The sequence below is a fragment of the Piliocolobus tephrosceles genome, chromosome 5 (assembly GCF_002776525.5).
Source record: "Piliocolobus tephrosceles isolate RC106 chromosome 5, ASM277652v3, whole genome shotgun sequence".
In the NCBI taxonomy this organism is placed as follows: Eukaryota; Metazoa; Chordata; class Mammalia; order Primates; family Cercopithecidae; genus Piliocolobus; species Piliocolobus tephrosceles.
This window is the reverse complement of record NC_045438.1, coordinates 24067438-24086531: the sequence shown is the minus strand read 5'-3', so window position 1 is coordinate 24086531 and position 19094 is coordinate 24067438. Positions and strand designations below refer to the sequence as shown.

The window sequence follows — 19094 nt, the reverse complement described above, 5'->3', positions numbered from 1 at the left end:
TTAGAGGCAAGCACCACTGAGCCCAGCTAACCATCACATTTCTTGAAAACAGTTAGTTGCTATTTTATACACATTACTTGGAAATCAACAATTGAAAGAAATTTCAAAAGGGTAATAAACAGTGAGAAAGGGTTATATGTAGGGAAATGATTTCCAAGAACACGGTAACCAGAGACCCCAAGAGAAATAGGCCATTGGGCTCCAAGACTTACAAGTACCAAGGAGCACCACTCACACTATAGCCTAAGCCAAGCTTGTCCAACCTGTGGCCTGTAGGTCGCATGTGGCCCAGGACAGCTTTGAATGCAGCCCAACACAAATTCATAAACTTTCTTAAATCATTATGGGATTTTTTGGTTTTTTTTGCAACTTTTTTTCTTTTTAGTTCATCAGCTATCCTTAGTGTATTTTATGTGCGACCCAAGGAAGCCCAGATATTGGACATGCCTGATCTAAGCAAATAGTGCCTCAGGAGTTATGTATTGCATAGGCCCTGTAACGTTATGCTGCATCCTGATTGAACTTGGATCTTAAAATTGCCTGAGTAATGTAGATCCCCATCCAGAAGCTAGGAGTCTGAGTTTTGGGGGAAAAAAAAAAACCCTCCTATCAGCCCAAAGAAGTTGGTGCTTTATTCTTATTCTTATTATTTTATTTTATTTTTTTGTAGACAGGGTATCACTTGGTCACCTAGGCTGTAGTGCAGTGGTGTGAACACGGCTCACTGCAGCCTCCATCTCCTGGGCTTAAGCAATCCTCCCACTTCAGCCCCCTAAGTAGCTGGGACTACAGGCACATGCCACTATACCTGGATAATTTTTTGCATTTTTTATAAAGACAGGGTTTCACCATGCTGCCCAGGCTGATCTTGAACTTGTGAGCTCAAGCAATTCTCTCACCTTGGCCTTCTGAAGGGCTAGGATTATAGGTGTGAGCCACAGCACTCGATGATGTATTGCATTTTATTATGCCATGGAATGTGGCACATTTTTAATACTTAAGATTGTTTTTCAACCCTATCATATAGAAGTATGTGCTATAATATTCAAATAATGAAAAACAACTTAAATACTAATACCCTGATTGACTTGACAATCTTGTAATTTAAATACAAATAGTATTTAGCATTTCAGATTGCTAGCTCTCTTACTTTAAGCTAAATATAGGTTCACCATTGCTGACTTACACAGTTCATAAAGCAGAAGAACAATACGTTTTCCTTAAGTAAAAGCATGAATGTGTAAGGTATCTTTGAGTTGCTGTCAGTTGTGCATTAGGTGGCAGAAACATTGAAAGTATATGCTTCAAGTCTGTGTTGTGTGCCTGTCCTCACTTCAGCTACAGGAGCAGAATCAGGAGTTTCCAATGTGAAGCTTCTAACTCAAGAGAACAACTGAAGCTTTCAGATGAGTGAAGAGAAATTTGCCCTTATGTGTTCTAAAGCCATTCCAGCAAACAACACCGCTGTAGGGACCTGCACTTCTGAAAGGGTCAAATCTGGTCTAGGGCTGAACATTAGCTGCCATTACTTTCATAGTTAAACATTTGCCTTTCTTTGGCAGCAGTGGCAATAGCAGCTCATGTTTTTGAAAGCAATGGCAGCTAATGTTTATAGAGCACCTCATATGCATTAAATCATTTAAGACTGTTTACTGAGAGATGTTTGGTTTTGAGTACACATAAACTTCCTGTTTTTCAAAGAAAGTCAACAGGAAAGCGGGCTTTACTTTTCAGAGACTCAATTTAGCTGAAATGGATAGCATTTATTGGCAAGGACAGGTTGGCTGTTTGGCCAGCACACCAACCGGGGATCTTCAGTAGTGTGAGGTAAGGGTCTCTGCAAGCCAAATAAAAAGCATTCTGTTGACTTTTCATGCAAAATCCACTTGACATGTTTTACTAATTTGAACATCGGTGTTAATAATCAAGAGGAGAAAGCATGTTGTTTTCTAAATTGTTTTGACTTAAAGCATTTTTCTACATACAACTAGAAGAAATAAAAAGTTCATCTTTTTAGAAGAAGGTATTTTATACCACGAATATATTTCCTCTTATGAGATTTAAAAGAGAGTATTCCTTTAATGGTTGAATATGCACATTTCACCAAAGATACAAAACAATTCATTTAGGATTATTTTATTCCAAAGGGTCCCTAAATATGTTATCAGAACATAAATTTACTACTTGAATCTAGAAAAAAAGAATCTACTTCCTGCCTTGTGTAATAAGATGAAAGCCTGAAGGTAAAAAGAATGAACAACCATGTGAGAGATTGGGCATGTACATCTTTTAAAATTAGGTCTTTAATCTTCACTGGCACTCCTGAACTCAATAGTGCTACAACCAGGCTCCCTCATAAAAAGAGATAATAAGAATTCTTGACCATAATGGCCTGGAAGTCTTAGAAGCGCAAAATCAAAGAGTAAATAAATCATAAACTAACCTTCAATTTTTGAGCACTGTGCATTTTTAAAATGCTGAATGTGAGGCTTTTAGTCCTCTTTATATAAGATAAAGTTATTAAGCTTTCAAAAAGATAGAATAGTTTAAATTCCTTTCCAAAACCTCTGCCCTCTGTCGACTTACCATTTAGATTGTGGCACAATTCAGAGGGGTTTATTAGTGGGGGAATTTCATGGGTTAGAAAGCAGAACACTTGTTGAATAAATGAAGCCCACTGCTTTGAATAGCCCACCATAAAGTTGCATTTTCTGATTCTACTTCTGCCTACAGAAGAGATTGCATTTCTCCTCCTTTACCCCAAAGTCGCCCACCTCTTCCATGTCTTCTTGAAGTCTAATGACAACATAAAAAGGCAGCAGAAAACCAAAAAATGGGGAGGACTTTTTTGTATGTTCTTAGACACATATCTAGGCAAGTAAAATCTATGACAAGAACGACAGCAACAAGAAACCCTGGATACCGATGATCCCTTGACCTGTTCCTGTATTCCTGGAATCTTTCTGTAAAGGAGATAATTTCAGTCTGCTCTGTAATTATTCCTACTTATCAAGGCCTATTTCGGTTTGAATCTTACTGCAGACTGAAATATGCCAAGATGTTTCATTAACATACCATAGATTTTCTTTTCATTATAAATCAAACTAAATAGGTCATGATTGCTTAATCAGTATGCAAAGTATTGCTTCTGGGAATCACACACATCCTCTGACAGCTAAAATTTTTTTTAGTGCTTTGAAATCTAATTCTACCCAACCTAACCTGATCATAGCTCATCATTTCTTCACGTCAAATTTTTCATCACATGAGGTGTAGATTTTGTCCTGGAATGGGTATCATGAACAGCACTAAGAGCAGGGGTGTAATTAATTCAGAAGGATACAGATTTTATCGCTCCTCCAAATATGTGATTAAGATCTGCTACCTTCCCCCAGCAACCAAGAAGAAAAGGTTGGAGACAAACCCTTTCTCCAAATTATAAGGTTGATAGACTTATGCCTCCTCCTAAAGACGGGGATTGGTTCTTCCCTACAAAGGGAAGTTCACTTCACTCCTAAAGTTTAGTGAGTTCATGACCATTTGTATTTATTAAGTAATCCCCAAGGAAATCTCATCTAGTCATCTAGTTTTCGATATTATCTATATGCAGATGAGTCCCAAATGTCCATATCTGCGTTAAACTTTTCCACTGAGTTGTCCTCTCAGTCTATAAATCTGTTTATCTATCGGGCATTTCAGACTCTATGGGGCCAAAACGAATTATTGGGCCTCTCCTCCAGACTTGTTTCTCAATCTTTCTCACAGCAGCAAATAATCACTGCATGCCTGCAAAGAGTCAGATGCTCTCCTGCAGGCTTCACAAACATTAACTTACTGAATCTTCACTACCTATGGGATCGGTATTAAGATGATCTCACTTCATGAATGCAGCAAGGCCTAGATTTCAACCCAAGCAACAATGAGCCTAACCACAATGCTCGTAAACAGTTCCAACACTCAGTAGCCCAAGTCAAAGGCCTAGACATCACACTTGGTCCTATTTCCTTCATCATCCACCTGCAAACCACTGTTGATCTGTTCTCCAAATCCTTTCTATCTCCCGTGCCAATGATTTTGTCAAATAAACAAACAACAACAACAACAACAAAACTCAAACTCTGTCTTCCTAACTAGACTCTAAACTCCATAACCCCAGGGAATACATCTGGGCTATTCATCCAACAAAATGCTTTACATTAAGTAGACTACCTGGCTATAAAACCTATTAGTTTTTCAAACATGGAAAAACACTAAGTAGACATTATCCCCTGTGGGAAGAGGCTAGAAACCTTCCTTGAACTTGCCAGCTCTATTTCCAGTCCCAGGAGGGAATATGAGTCTCTCCCCTGCCTTCCCCTAGCAGACTTTGCACAAACTTGACACTGCCTCTGCTCAGACATTCCCACCTCCCTGCCAGGCACCTCTTTCCTTCAGCAACAGAACTGCCAGCATTGCCCCGCCTTCCATTTGGGTAGTTTACCTGTGCAATGTGATTAGGAAGGCCATGCAGGAAGGTCTTCCTGGTACTTATACCCCACAGGGAAGTTCAGACCAATGTAATATGAAGCCCTTAGGCCAGAGTGCGAAACTACTGACAGATAAACTTATTTAATTTAATGTCTAAAATCCTGTTATCCTTTCAGGAGCTTGTTCATACGGTGTTGCAATTTATCTTTTAAGTTGCTGCACATCAATGCGTGATTTCTTATTTTTTCCCGTAATTGTCATCATTAGGTTGGGGAAGGTTGGTTAACTTCTGGAGATAAACTGACAAGCTCCCTGGCTCCATCCTGCCTGACTCTGGGCTGTGCCCTGAACCTATCTGGTTGAGTCCTTAGGGTGCACAAGCATAGAGCCCAGTAGGACTGCTAGGCCATACTTAGAGGGAGAGAAACATTCTCATTCTTATGGAAACTAAGGAAGTTGGGGAGACGTCATGCTCGTTTTAGGCCCAATTCCTCATACAAAGGACATCTTCACATAGGAGCAAAAAGTCTTACACTTTAGTTCTTAGGAACCAGCAGGCAAAGTTGGCTGCTGGCAAAACTGAAATAATTGCTGTCAATCATTGGTACCTCTTCCTACCATCAGGTCTCTCTATGCCTAGGAGAAAGAGAGAAAAATGGACTCCAACTTAGTTATTAGGAATGCAATATCTTTACCTTCCAAAGTGTGATAGTAGAGAAGAAAATGCATAACCCGAAGACAATTTCTTAATGGTGAAATTTGGGACTAAAGTTAGGGCTAGGGATAAAGCCTCTGTGATTTCCTCACCAGCCCCTAACCCCCAATACACAAAAAGAAGAAAAATTACATCACATATGTGGAGTACTCCTCTTTGGTACAAGACCCCTGGCAGGTAAAATACTTCGCAACATTAGAAAAGTACCATCATCATTAAATGTTTCATGCAACTTAAGAATAATAAAAAAAGTGTGATTGTAGAATAATCGAGATTATTCTGTACCTTGCCTAACACAAGACAGGATGATAATGGCAAAGCAAAATCCATTTCTTCTTTTTTTTTTCTTTTGAGACAGAGTCTTCCTCTGTCGCCAGGGTGGAGTGCAGTGGTGCCATCTCGGCTCATTGCAACCTCTGCCTCCTAGGTTCAAGCGATTCGCCTGCCTCAGCCTCCCGAGTAGCTGGGATTTACAGGGGCGTTCCATCACATCCAGCTATTTTTTGTATTTTTTAGTAGAGGCAGGGTTTCACCATGTGGGCCAGGATGGTCTTGCTCTCCTGATCTCGTGATCCACTCACCTCAGCTTCCCAAAGTGCTGGGATTACAGGGCCAAAACCATTTCTACTGGTCTAAACCCAACTCTAAATACTCCCTAGAATAGTGAGAATGAAAAGTGCAAAACAAAAGACGAGAAGTACAAGGTTTTCTTTGTAAATCAATTGCCAACAAGTCAGTATTGAAACTGCCAACTAGTTTTGGAAGACATACGTAATGAGTATCAAGTGTGCTGAGACACACCTTCTAGTTTTGGAGGACATACGTAATGAGTGTCAAGTGTGCTGAGACACACAACTATAAATGAGAAAACACCTTCTCATTTATAGTTTTTATGAGAGGAAGTTTAAAAAATATATATTTGACAAATGTTTAAAAATATAAAGAGAAAAACATTCAAACAATAAAACCTAATGAAAGTAGTCTGAGTGAAAATAGAGTCTCAGTGAATAAAGTTTTATTTCATGAAGCTACTTCATAGAATCTGCTTCACATGCAACATACTTAATGATTATTCACATTTCTTTGCTTTGCTTTTAGAGAAAGTATTGTTTTTTCCCTAGCTTCATGCACCAAATCAGCGTTGTAGGAAAAATGAAACAAAACACAACAGAGTGAGGAGCCAGCAGGCTGAGTTAATAAAACACTGTTCATATGATACTTACGCAGTGGTAGTCTGCATGTCATGCCAGCTTTTGCTGAAGTTCTGTTTTAATTCATTCATCAGGTTCATGCCGAGTTTTTGTTTTATCTCAACTAGATGCCTTTCTTTCGCTGACAAAACTTGTCGTAGTGTTGTAATTTCGTCTTCTAGCTATAAGGTGGAGGGGAAATGGTGGGGAAAAATGTCAGACCAGCAAAAAAGGATACTTACAGAAGCTCTGGGTGTTCCAAAGCAGCCTCTGACCCTCCTGTTTATACAACCCCACGTGTGGGTTTGCCAAACACACTCCCTACAGATGATAGTCTAATATCTCAAAGTAGAAACAGAATTTTTCATTTTAATGATTATAGAAGTAATCAATGCTGCTCGTTTAAAAAAAAAAAGTCAGATTGTACAGAAAAACATAAACAAGAAAATAAAAATCACCTGTATCCTACTAGGAAATAGTCACTGCTTATGTTTTGGTTTCTAAACTTCCACATGTTCTTTCTATAAGTTGTATATAGACATAATTTTTGAACAAAAATTGGTTTTCTACTGTACTCTTATTTTATATAACTTCTTCTCAAGCGTCACTTTATTTATTTATTTTAAAGAGACAGGGTCTCACTATGTTGACCAGGCTGGTCTCAAACTCTTGGCCTCAAGGGATTCTCTTGTCTTGGCTTCCGAAAGTTTTAGGATTACAGACGTGAGCCACCATGCCTGGCCTCAGTGTAGTTTATTTTTTGCCAACCACACACAGTTGCATTGGTGCAGGAATGGAATTGGCAGACAATGGGGTTTTGCCAAGCTAATGCCTTAAGAAAGGGAGGAACAAGGGAATAGAGGATGTAGGTAAAGGAGTGATTTGTGTTGATTTTTCTTTTTAATAGTTTTGTTGACCTGTAACTGTCATACGATAAGCTGCAGACATTTAAAGTGTATATGTATAATTCGTAAGTTCTAACATATGTATCTACCCATCAAGCCATTATCACAATCAAAGTAGTGAATATATTCATCACCTTTTACTTGCTTTTTGTCATTCCTCCCTCCCTCTTCTTTCCTCTCCCCCAATTCACTCTCACCAGATAGCCACTGACTTACCTCCTTTCCCTAGGGTTTAGTTTGCAGATATTTCCTGGAATTTTACATAAATTGAATCATAGCATATATACTCATTTTTGCTTGACTTTGCAGATAGTTATTTTACATTCATCTATGTTGCTGCATTATCGATAGTTCTTCCCCTTTTTTTGCAGAGTAGTATTCCATTGTATGGATATACCACAGTGTGTTGTTTATTTGCCTGTTGAAAGAGCATTTAGGTTTGGCTAATGCAAATAAAGCTGCTATGAACACTCACGCACAAGGCTTCGTATGGACATATTTCCTCTTTCCCCTGTGCTACAGAAAAGTAGATCTCTTCAGCACTATAAAATTGCTCTTGCAAATGCAATTTCTAACACAAGAGCTCTGTAAAGTACTTAAATTTTGGAAAGTGCTATTCTATCCTGTGAAAATAAATCTGAATAAATCACAAAGTCTTTGATTTTAATTAGTTATCATACTCTATAATATATTGCTTTGGTAACAGTGCTTACATTTACATCTTTGTTTTCTGAAAAACAGAAAACAAATTTTATGACTATTCCTTGTTAAGCCAGAAAAGAATCATTAGAACTCCCTTAGTATCCCACATGCATGGAGGTAGTAAAAGTCTGTCACTTTAGTGATTTCTCACTGAATTTTTTAAAAAAGGAGCAACTGTGGCTCATTTACATGTAAAGTGTCACTCTACTTTGGACCACAAGATGCATCACACCAACCCTGTCAGCCTGTCAGTCTTCTTGCAAATGCGTCCTTGGATCTCCAGAGTCAGAGCTCCTAGGAAAGCACCTCAAGAAGGGCATCTGCCTTTGCAAAAACAAAACATACAATAAAACCCCCAGTCTTTTACTAGCCCCAGTAGTGAACAGACAGAAATGGTTCTGTGAACCTTTATATATACAAACAATCATGTAAGCAAAACAAGCAGAAATACTGAAGCACAAGCATCTTAAGCATCCACAGTAAGAAGTAGAAATATCTTGGGGTTTTTAATATCGGCAAAATGTCCTGGCAATTTAACATTATCCATTTCTTTATGTTCATGGAACATTTTTTCATATGTACATGGACACCTTTCTAAAATCTAAAGTGGATTACATATTCTATAAACATAGTATAATCAATAGAACCCTGTCTTTCCTTGATGAGCAAGAGTCTTCAGTGTGCACACATCCACTGATGACTGTAAAAGGAGTCTATTTAGGGACCACCAAAGAGAATGGTGCTTTTAGTCTCTCTGTTAAATGAGAATACACTGTTATTTTAAAATTAAGCCCTTCTATTCTTTTGTTATCATGTCATATTTCTCTTTTTCATCTCTGTCAATGTGTCCTCCCGCATTTAATCTACTGCCCAATATTTCTCATGGTTGTAGCTCTTGCTCTTTTACCACAGAAAATGTTTGGGGTTCATGTCAGCTTTTTATGCTCTATTAAAAAGGCCGTTTCTGCTTTCTTTCATTTAGAGTGACTGAAGTTACTAAGAGTCTGTTTTTTGTTTGTTTGTTTTTGTTTTTTGTTTGTTTGTTTGTTTTGGTATATTGATTGTTACAGTATTTTCCACTGTGTAAAAAAAGAATGGGAAAAACTTTAACTTGCTGAAATAAATTACAGATGTACACAAGGAGAAAGAGACTTGAACACCTTAATATTCTCAACCTCATAGCCATGGAGACCCGTAAGTGTATTGAAAATCATGGGGGGCTGTGGATTATTCATTTGTTATCTGGAGGGGGGGAGAGAGTAAAGGATTCAGAGCTACCATTAAATTTTTAATAAAATCTTGATCCCCAAAAAGTGATAGAAACATTAAAGTGACCAATTTAACAAAAATCATTCTAAAAAAGAAAAAAGAAATATAAAGTCCCACATTTAATAATTTAAAAATCCAGGCACACTTTGAAAGGCACACATGGGGAAGAGACCTCTAATAAGAAGACATGAAGTCAGCTATTTAAGTTGGGTGTATTCTCAGGTTATATAATAAAATTCTAACCATTTTAGTGCAATATAAAGACTCACACTTCGCAAAACGTTCAGAATATTTATCAGAGATCTAAATATATGCCAAAAACTCTATTAAGCAAATCCCTAAAGTTGGAAAAACAGACACTCTTTAATTACATTAACTTGTAAGGTTCCAAAGGGCCAACCACTTCTCTTTGTACAGAGCCAAGAGTCCTGCCACAATGAGGTCTTTAATTACAAATATCTTAAAGGCTGCTGCTGCTGAACTTCAATCCTTTATTTGACTGAGATCGTTCGGTCTAGTTATCTCAGTGGTTCTCAACTTCAGTTTAAATAAGAAAGCATAGTTAAAATGCAGATTCCCAGGTATCTGCTGCCGTTTAATGCCCTGAGAGTTCAAGGCCTTAGATTTGGTGGAGCCAGACTACTTACGTTATTTAGCAAAAGCATCCTCAGATATTCTGATACAAGTAGTATAGAAACTCTGTATTGTAAGTGCTCCTGTAAGCCACATCCAATTTGGAATGAGATGAAGTGTAAGTAAATCACATTAATGAATGAAAGTATTTAATATCTGTTTTCCTTTTAATTTTGAATAATTATTTCTTCATTCCAAATTAATGGTCTAGTTCCTGGGCTTCTTGACTCCCTAGAAGATCTCCTTGTAGGATGAATATTTATGCCCAAGATTAGATATTTAAGCTTGATTATTTAAATACGAATTAACAGGAAAATAACAAGTGTTGACAAAGATGTGGAGGCATTGGAACCTCTGTACATTACTGGTAGGAATGTAAAATAGTTCCACCACTGTGGAAAATAGTCACACAGTTTCTCAGAAAGTTAAACACAGAATTAATTTCCCCAGGACTCAGCAATTCCACTCTTAGGTATATACCCCAAAGAATTGAGAACAGGTACTCAAACAAATACATGAACACACATGTTCATAGCAGCACTATTCACAATAGACCAAAGGTGACTACAGCCCAAATGTCCATCAAGAGGTGAATGGATAAACAAATTGTAGTAGATAAATAAAATGGAATATTATTCAGCCATAAAAAAAATGAAGTACTAAAACATGCTACAATGGATGAACCTCAAAAACATCAGGCTAAGTGAAAGAAACCAGACACAAAAGGTCACATATTGTATGATTTCATTTATGTGAAATATCAAGAATAGGTAAGCCCATAGAGACAGAATGAAGACTAGTGGCTGCCAGAGACTGGGGAGTGGGAAATGGAAGCGACTGCTTAATGAGTACCAGTTTCCTTTCAGATGTGGTGGTTACACAACACAACATTGTGAGTGTACTAAATGCCACTGAATTGGTCGCTTTAAAATGGGTAAGTTTACGTTATACAAATTTATCTAAAGAAAAATGCAAAAAAGTGAACTAACTAGTCTGAATTAGCTAATGAATTAGCTTCAGTATGAAATTTATAAAATTTGTTTTTCTGTTTTATCTGCTAGATTACATAAAATCTCTAACTGCAACCCAGAAGGAAAAATACTTTCATAAACTAGGCATCATCAGTATGTTGCTTAGGAGTCACCACATTTGGTCTCATGTGCACGTAGCTTCAAGGCCTGCCTCTCTGGGCTACTCCTCCTGCCTTTGGCTAAGAGACCCAAGATTAAAATGCAGATACTGTCTGAGAGGGGCATAACAATAAGATATTATGGTTATGAACACATTAGCTGTCCACTAGCTCAGTCCAGAAAGAGTTAAGGTCTGTTAAGGTCTTCAGGAAGGAACAGAGAGAGAGAGAGAGAGAAAGAGAGAGAGGCCCAGAGCCTAAGGCACTTCTTTGCAAGCGTAAGACACAGTTAGCTTGAGGGCACTGCGTGTTCTTGGGGACTGCACAGACAAAAGGAAGAGGAAAGAGCCAAAGGAGAGATTGAGAGAGCATGAAAATAGGCTTTACTTACTTGATAATGTTGTCTGGTATTTTTCCTATTTCTATTAATGCCTATTTCTCTTAAGTCATCTTATCTCAGGGACATTGGCAGTACTTGATTGTTATATAATCACAAATTTACAGTACTAATGCCAAAACTTTATCCTTTTCAAAAGGCAAGAAACATTATGAAATACTCAACATAAAATGCAGCTTAGTGAAATTAAAGTGGGAGTGGATGATAGTGGCACAGAATTTGGGGCAAGTGTGTTTAAAGAGAGAGAGATAAAAAAAAAACCCAGCTGTGTAAAGACCTCAGAAAAGGTGTCTGATAATAAGACTAATGAGAATAAATATCTGAAACAGAAGATTACTTCTTTATTTATTGACAAGGTTAGTAAAAAAAAAAGAAAAAAGCATATTATACTTTTGGCATTTACAAATATAAATGTATAAATGTTTGCTTAAAATATAAAATAACTCAAGCTAATTATAAACATTAATTACCTTCCTTTTATGCATGAACCAGTGCACCAGATCAGAGGTGATACTGGCCTCACATTTGACGAACTTTAAAAACGATACATAATGCATGACCACAACAATAAATTAAAGATCAAGTTATGTTAAAAGAGATTCCTCTTTTTTTTTTTTTTTTTGAAATGGAGTCTTACTCTGTTGCCTAGCTAGAGTGCAGTGGTACAATCTCGACTCACTACAACCTCCGCCTCCTGGGTTCAAGCAATTCTCAGCCTCCCGAGTAGCTGGGATTATAGGTGTGTGCCACCATGCCTGACTAATTTTTGTATTTTTAGTAGAGACAGGGTTTCTCCATGCTGGCCAGGCTGGTCTCGAACTCCTGACCTCTGGTGACCCCCCACCTCGGCCTCCCAAAGTGCTTGGATTACAGATGTGAGCCACCACAGCTGGCCAAGAGATTCCTCTTTTCAAATGCTGAATTTGTCCAAGAAGCAAGCCTTTTGGACACTACTGGCTTATTTTACATCTCCTACCAAAAGAGGAAGTCTTCCTCTTGCCAGCACTTGGTAAGCAGACAAAAATATGTTGGCTGTGTGGGAGAATGGAGTTATGAGATTGGTTGAAGTCTACGGGCAATCTCATGGGAATATTATCGACAAGCTCATGCAGGATAAGACAGAGGGGAGGGAAGAGAAAGAGAACTGGGAGGAAGGAATCCAGCATAGCCAGAAAGCTGTAGGAGGTGTCAACCTGAAATAATAAAGTGGATCAGAATCCAGTTTAAGAGTTAATTCAAGGGAAAAGCTAAGGATAGACATCTGGGAAACACAGACTCTGAAGGAATGTGGTTAGTGCTATGAAGCTGAAAAGTTAAGGTCTTACTTACATAGGCAAAAAACAAAGAAATTTAATAGGATTACAGCATCTTCCATATATTGCTGGTTTATGAGTTACAGCAATTTGATTAGTTACAGTTTTTTTATTTTTTCTTTTCCAATTTAAAAGTATATTTTTAACATTCCATCTTAGACAATGTAAGGTGTTTGTGTAAGAGAATAAAGAGAGAAGTTAATCTATAATAAAAGAGGTCTTCTCTGGTGCCCTTTAGTCTTTTATAGCATTTTACAAAACAATATAGGTAACGAAAAGGCTAGTCTATAATCAGAGAAACTGGTTACAGCTGCCTAGGTTACAGCTGCCTGTTATGTGACTCAGGTCCCATAGTCACATTCCTTTAACACTCAAAATAATTTAAAGTTCCAACAGCTTTTATTTTGAATTATTTATTTCACAGAGGAGATGAGGAAAGTAGGGAGAGGAAGGAAACAAAGAGGAGGCTGGACACCTGGCACACTCAAGACCTCTTTCCAGCAAAGCAGTCAGGGGTCAGAAGTCCTTGTACACACAGGTCTTGCTTTGGATCATGACCACAACTGAGTGCCTGACTCCAAGGCCGTCATCTAATAGGCTGGTCTCAGAGGTATCTTCAGTACCCAAGGAGCTAACAGACCCGGTAGGATCTTTCCTCAGACAGAAAGAGGAGTTGTTTGTGACCAGGGGCCCATAAAGAATCTCTGTGGAGATTTGGGGCAGAGGATGCCTCAGTTCTCCATAAGGCCAGCAGTGAGACTGCAGAGATGGCTTTCTGTGTGTCCCTGTTAAAATTAAATCCTAGCATTGAAGGTAAAATCCAAATGCATATGTGATATCAAAGAACTCGAGTTCCTGTGTGCACACATCTGCATGCAGACTTGTAAAAGGGTAAGGAAAGCTGTTTTACAAACAGAATGAGCATAGAGCAGAGGTGGCCTGACGTGGAGGAGGAGAAAGAGAAACGTGAAGAAGAAAAATTACAAAGATACACTTCCTCTGCTTTTCACCAGGCCTGGGGCAGACAGCTGTGTTCATGTGCCGCTGAAAGTCAGGATGCTACCTTTGGCAGCATGTGGTACTTCTTCATCTCTGAAGAACCCAGAAATAAGAGCCAGGTAGCATGGAGGCTAGTGCAAAACATGAATCCTAGCAACTTGAACACAGTAACAAAGAGTCTGGTGTTATTTCCAGAAGTCAGGCTCAAAAACTCTCAGGAATGAAATGTGCTGGAAGTGTATTACTGTGGCCAAATGAGACAGGAATTTCTGAAAACACTTCTAGTTCTTTATATTCATGCGGCATCCATTTAAAACCAATACTTTTTTTCTTGATTATAAAAGTAATACCATGCTCACTGTTGACATTTAGAAAATAGAGAATGTACAAAAATCAACATATATTAGTATATGTATGTATGTATACCCCAGTAATCCTAGAGCCCAGAAAAATAAAAATCAAGGCATTTTATAGAAATTGGTCTGTTACAGATATTGTGCCTGAACTAAAACTAGCATTATCACCATGATGGAGTGAAGCTTTAGCTTAGAATCAGTTGGCTTACTCCACTCTGCAGAACATGACATTTGGACCCTGCAGTTAGCATGAACTAGTCATGAGCCAGAATTTCAAGCCATAAGAATATGTGGAGTCAGTCCATTATCTGTTAATGCTAACTTTGGTCCGTGTACTCTGGTATGTGCAGCCACTCAGTGGCCACAGACAGACCCAGCTAAAGATTTGAGGCACTGTGCTTACTGAAATCATTTCTGGTTGTACCAGAGGAATATTTTGAAATGAAATTAACTTGGGGGTGTGTCTTGTAAAAGCACCTGAAAGTCTTTAATATTATTCTGAGCTGTTATAGACAAACACTATCAGGAGGTTAGAACTCAGAGTTCAGAGTGGACAAAGTGGGGAGAGGGTAAGCTGAAGCTCAGAGCTGTGTCCTCAGCCTGTGGAGAGGCCAAAGCAGGAAGGCCAAGCCTTGCTTCTGTGGGAACAGGATCTTCCTGGCCTATGAGCCAGGACAGAGAATGGGGAGGGAATGTTGGCCTCGGCTCCTCTGGCTCTGATGCTTCCTCCTACTCAAGGAGCCCTTTCTACAACACTCTCCTCCTAGAAAGTAAAGGCTTCTCAACAAAGTATCTAAAGTGGGTATTGCAAGCAAAAGACTTGAACAAAGACTTGTATTCATAATGAGCCTGACATCCTCCTCCTCCCTAGGTCCAGATCTCCACAGCAGCTCCACAAGATCTAATTATGCCTCGATGAAGCATAGCTTTCCTCTCTACCCTCAGAGTTTATTTTTCTGCCAAAAAGTACACAACTTATAAATTCAGTTGCTTCTGTGATTGACTTTTTCATTTAAAAAATCATTTCAAAGTAATTGTTGAGCTAAGTTGCTGATCTAAAACCAGAACCAGTCTTCAAAAGGATCTTGCACCTATAACATGGTCTGGAATGAATTCTATCAGGTTTGTAAGTAATTTATTATTCCCATAGTATTCTGATAGTGAAAAGAATAAGAAGTGCATATTTAAAACCAGTTATGATTGTTGCTTAGGCAGCACAACGATTCATTCTACAACTGTAACCAATAGGCAATAGATAACATTAGAAAAATACCCTGGAAAAGTGAATCATCTTGTAATGTATTCATTTAGAAATAAATGAAAGACAATATAATTACAATATGGGACTTACATCAAACTAATAATAACTCTCAAGATCCAGAGATAGAAATAGCAACAATAAGATTACTAAACATACCTGAACTAACTCTGCTTTTAACTCTTCCTTTTCCTCCTCAGAGAGCATGCTAGAGAAGTCAGCACTGGCTACTGCATCTTCATCTCTTCCTTGCAATGGTTCAGTCTCCAGCAAACCTTTAGACAAAATTGATAAAAGAGAGTGCAATTTTTAAAATGAATTTAAACCAACTTCTGCTTCCATAGTGTAGAGGACTAGATGCACTGACAGACTGTCCCACTGAAAAACAACTAAGAATTCCAGAAAAGACAAAATTCTCCTAAATGTTTGATGAGCTCCAAGAAAGCAAAGAATACCAAGAAGCCAAAACATTTAAGAAAAAATGAGAAGGCAGAGATGTAAACAAGACAAGTTTTCTGGGAGGTCTACATTTACCACCTTGGTGAATTCCAGCTTAGCTCTTCACTGTCTGGTGGGGTGTCAGGGCAGAGGACAAAGCCCAAGGCCCACCCATGGAGAGGGGTTTAATGTGAGATTCCTGTGTAAATTGGAGCCCCCAAGGGCTGCACCCTGAGAGTCAGGTGAACTAGAAATAAATACTTTCATTCTTCACACATCTTGCAACTCAGCACTGAATGGACAGAGAAAAAAGTCCTCCCCTGAGAACTCGTGACCCTGAGTGGGATTGCATGGGAAAGCAGCTTGCAACTTGAATGCACACCACCTGGGTGGTCCAGAATTTAAAATATGAAGGCCTTTTTTTCCACTGCAGATGTGGCTCAAAGCAGCTGGAGCTGTGAGGAACCATCACTGACAAACTGACTCTGGCAGAGGAAAATATGAGAAGAGCCGGGTTCTTGATGCCATCATTGTGCCTCGGGATAATCCAGAATAGCTTCTAACTTACTATGTGAGATAAATGACTTATTATTTAAAATATAAAGAAGTTCCCTGGTAGGGCCTCTCAACATCTGGCTGACTCAAATGCCTGTGTTCTCCGGGGAACCCAGGAAACAGTCCCACACTCAGAGGGAAACTTCATCTACGACATGATTCAAGTCAGAGCTGGCATTTACACCTCTGTAGGGAAAGGAAATGAGACATTCAAGTACAAAGTGGTCCCTGGAGAAACTCCCACGGGCCTAAGCACTGGGACAACAGGTTGAGCCATGGAAGTTTGTGCCGTTTTTAGGGGGTAGGAGTCTGACCTTTCTTGTTTCGGGGTGGTAAACTGGAAATTCTATCTGTGAAATGGGGGCTTGTTAACAGGAAGCTCTCTTGCTTTGCTGAGTTTTTTTTCCTTTTCACCCAATACATTCCATTTTTCTCACCCTTCAAATTGTCTGCAAGCCTAATCTTTCACGGTCGTTGTGACAAGGACCCCGTTTTAAGTTGAACTAAGGAGAAAGTCCTACAACAGAAGAGTTTTTAATAAATTGTCCTGGAACAGTTATCTCTATAGAGAAAAAACACACTGGACACCTTTAAACCATTCACAGGGACAAAACTGTAAACATTTTAGAAGACAATCTAGGAGTTTGTGTTTATGAACCTCCGGTTAGGAAGGGACTTATTAAGACACAAAAAGGCAAACCATGAAAAAAGGACGAATAAGATTAAGAATGTCTCTCTATCAAAGATGCTATATGGGAAATGAAAAGACAAGCCACTAAATTGGAAGATGATATCTCTCACATATATAAGTAAAAAGATTTGTTCCCAATATATACAGAATTCCTACAGACCCACTTTAAAACCAGAAATAATCCAGTAGAAATATGGGTCAAAAGACCTGAACAGATGATTTATAGGCAGAAATCACAAATGTTAATAAACCCAAGTAAACATCCTTGACTTCACTGATGCTTGGGGAAATACAAATTAAATTAGTTCATGCTCAGTAGAGGAGCAAAAATTTACAAGTCTGACATTACTGAATGTTGGTGACTATGCAAAGGATAGAAACTCTCATATACTGCTGGCAAGAATATAAATAGATAAAAATAATTGGAAAATGATTAAGCATGATCTACATTATCTATTAAAATTGGACATTCACATATCCTATAACCCAGTAATTCCACTATGTATAGACCTGAGACAATCTACATGAGCATTAGATGTTATACATGCACATCAGACACCATTAATACAAGCTTTCACAGTACCAACAAACTGTAAGTCACACAAAAGTTCATAAACAGGACAATACATAAGTATACTGTGGTGCATTTCCATAATAAAGACTTGACAATAGAAAAATGAGTGAACTATCACTATACATACTAAATGGCTAAAACTTGGAAATAAGATATTCAGTGAAAAACTCAAGTTGCAGAAGAGTAAGTATAATTCCACTTAATGAAGTACAAAAGCATACAAAACTAAAATATTACTTAGGAATTAAATTATAAAGAAAAGCAAGGCAATAATAAAACATTCAGGACTGCGGTTTTCTCAAGGCAGAGAGTAAAGGAGAAAGGAATGGAGGATCCCACAGGTCAGGGGTCCCCGATTCCCACGCCACGGACCAGTACCGGTCTGTTACCGGTTAGGAACCAGACCACACCGTGGGAGGTGAGAGGTGTGCGAGCTGGCAAAGCTTCGTCTGTATTTATGGCCACTCCCTATAGCTTGCATTACCACCTGAGCTCTGCCTCCCATCAGTTCAGTAGCAGCATTAGATTCTCAGAGAAGCACAAACCCTATTGTGAACTGCGCATGCGCAGGATCTAGTTTGCGCGCTTCACGAGAATCCAGTGCCTGATGATCTCTCACTGTCTCCCGTTTCCCTCAGATGGGACCGTCTAGTTGTAGGAAAACAAGCTCAGAGCTCCCAATGATTCTACATTATGGTGACTTGTATAATTGTTTCATTATATATTACAACATAATAATAATAGAAATAAAACGCACAATAAAAATAATGTGCTTGAATCATCCCAAAAACATCACCGTCACCCTGTGTCTGGCGAAAAATTACCTTCCACGAAACCAGTTCCTGGTACCAAAAAGGTTGGGGACTGCTGCCTTAGGGAATTCTTACAGGATCAATGGTCATACTCCATTTCTGGACACTGACTTTCTGTTCATGAGTATTTTCTCCACTTCACCTTTATATTGTAAATACTCTTTTGTGTACTTATATTTAATAAGCAAATGAAAGTGCATTTTGTCTAAAGTCAAAAGAGAAAGGTAAATCATTATCCTACAAAATCAGAACATTTTAGATAAAAAGAAGAAAAATATAGCTCAAGTGTGTATAGTTCTGAAGCTGTCCCTTCTCTTGAGTCCCTGGTATTCTCATCCTTATGTCTGAATCATTAGGGTGCCATTGGCACCCTGATGTCACTGCCAACATGGTAATAAACATTAGTAAACATGGCATATTGCTGATCCATGTTCATCAGATCCTCATCCCTTCTCTCTATGCCAGAAGACAGTTTCAATGCTAAGTAATTTCCTTTCTCATAAGTAATATCTGGTCGTCATAGAAGACAGTAAGATAAGATTATCCATTATTAATTAAAATCAACATTAATCATATTACCCAGAAATTGGTATTTTGATCCTTCCTTTCTGGTACTTCTTCTGAGCATAGGTGTATTAATATTTTCATATATATATATATATATATACTGGATTTACTGTTGCAAACTTGG

At 38.4% G+C, this 19094-nt stretch overlaps 1 protein-coding gene across 6 annotated transcripts in view; it reads right to left on the bottom strand.

Moving 5' to 3' along the window:
* TPD52L1 (TPD52 like 1) overlaps positions 1-19094 on the bottom strand; it is a 104719-nt gene that overhangs the window by 21094 nt on the left and 64531 nt on the right. For all 6 annotated transcript variants that reach the window (XM_023230714.1, XM_023230716.1, XM_023230717.1 and 3 more), the window contains exons 2-3: positions 15493-15608; positions 6406-6554 (exon numbers count right to left, since the gene is read on the bottom strand). In XM_023230714.1, coding sequence (XP_023086482.1) covers positions 6406-6554; positions 15493-15608 — 265 coding nt within the window. The remainder of the gene's footprint in view (positions 1-6405; positions 6555-15492; positions 15609-19094) is intronic.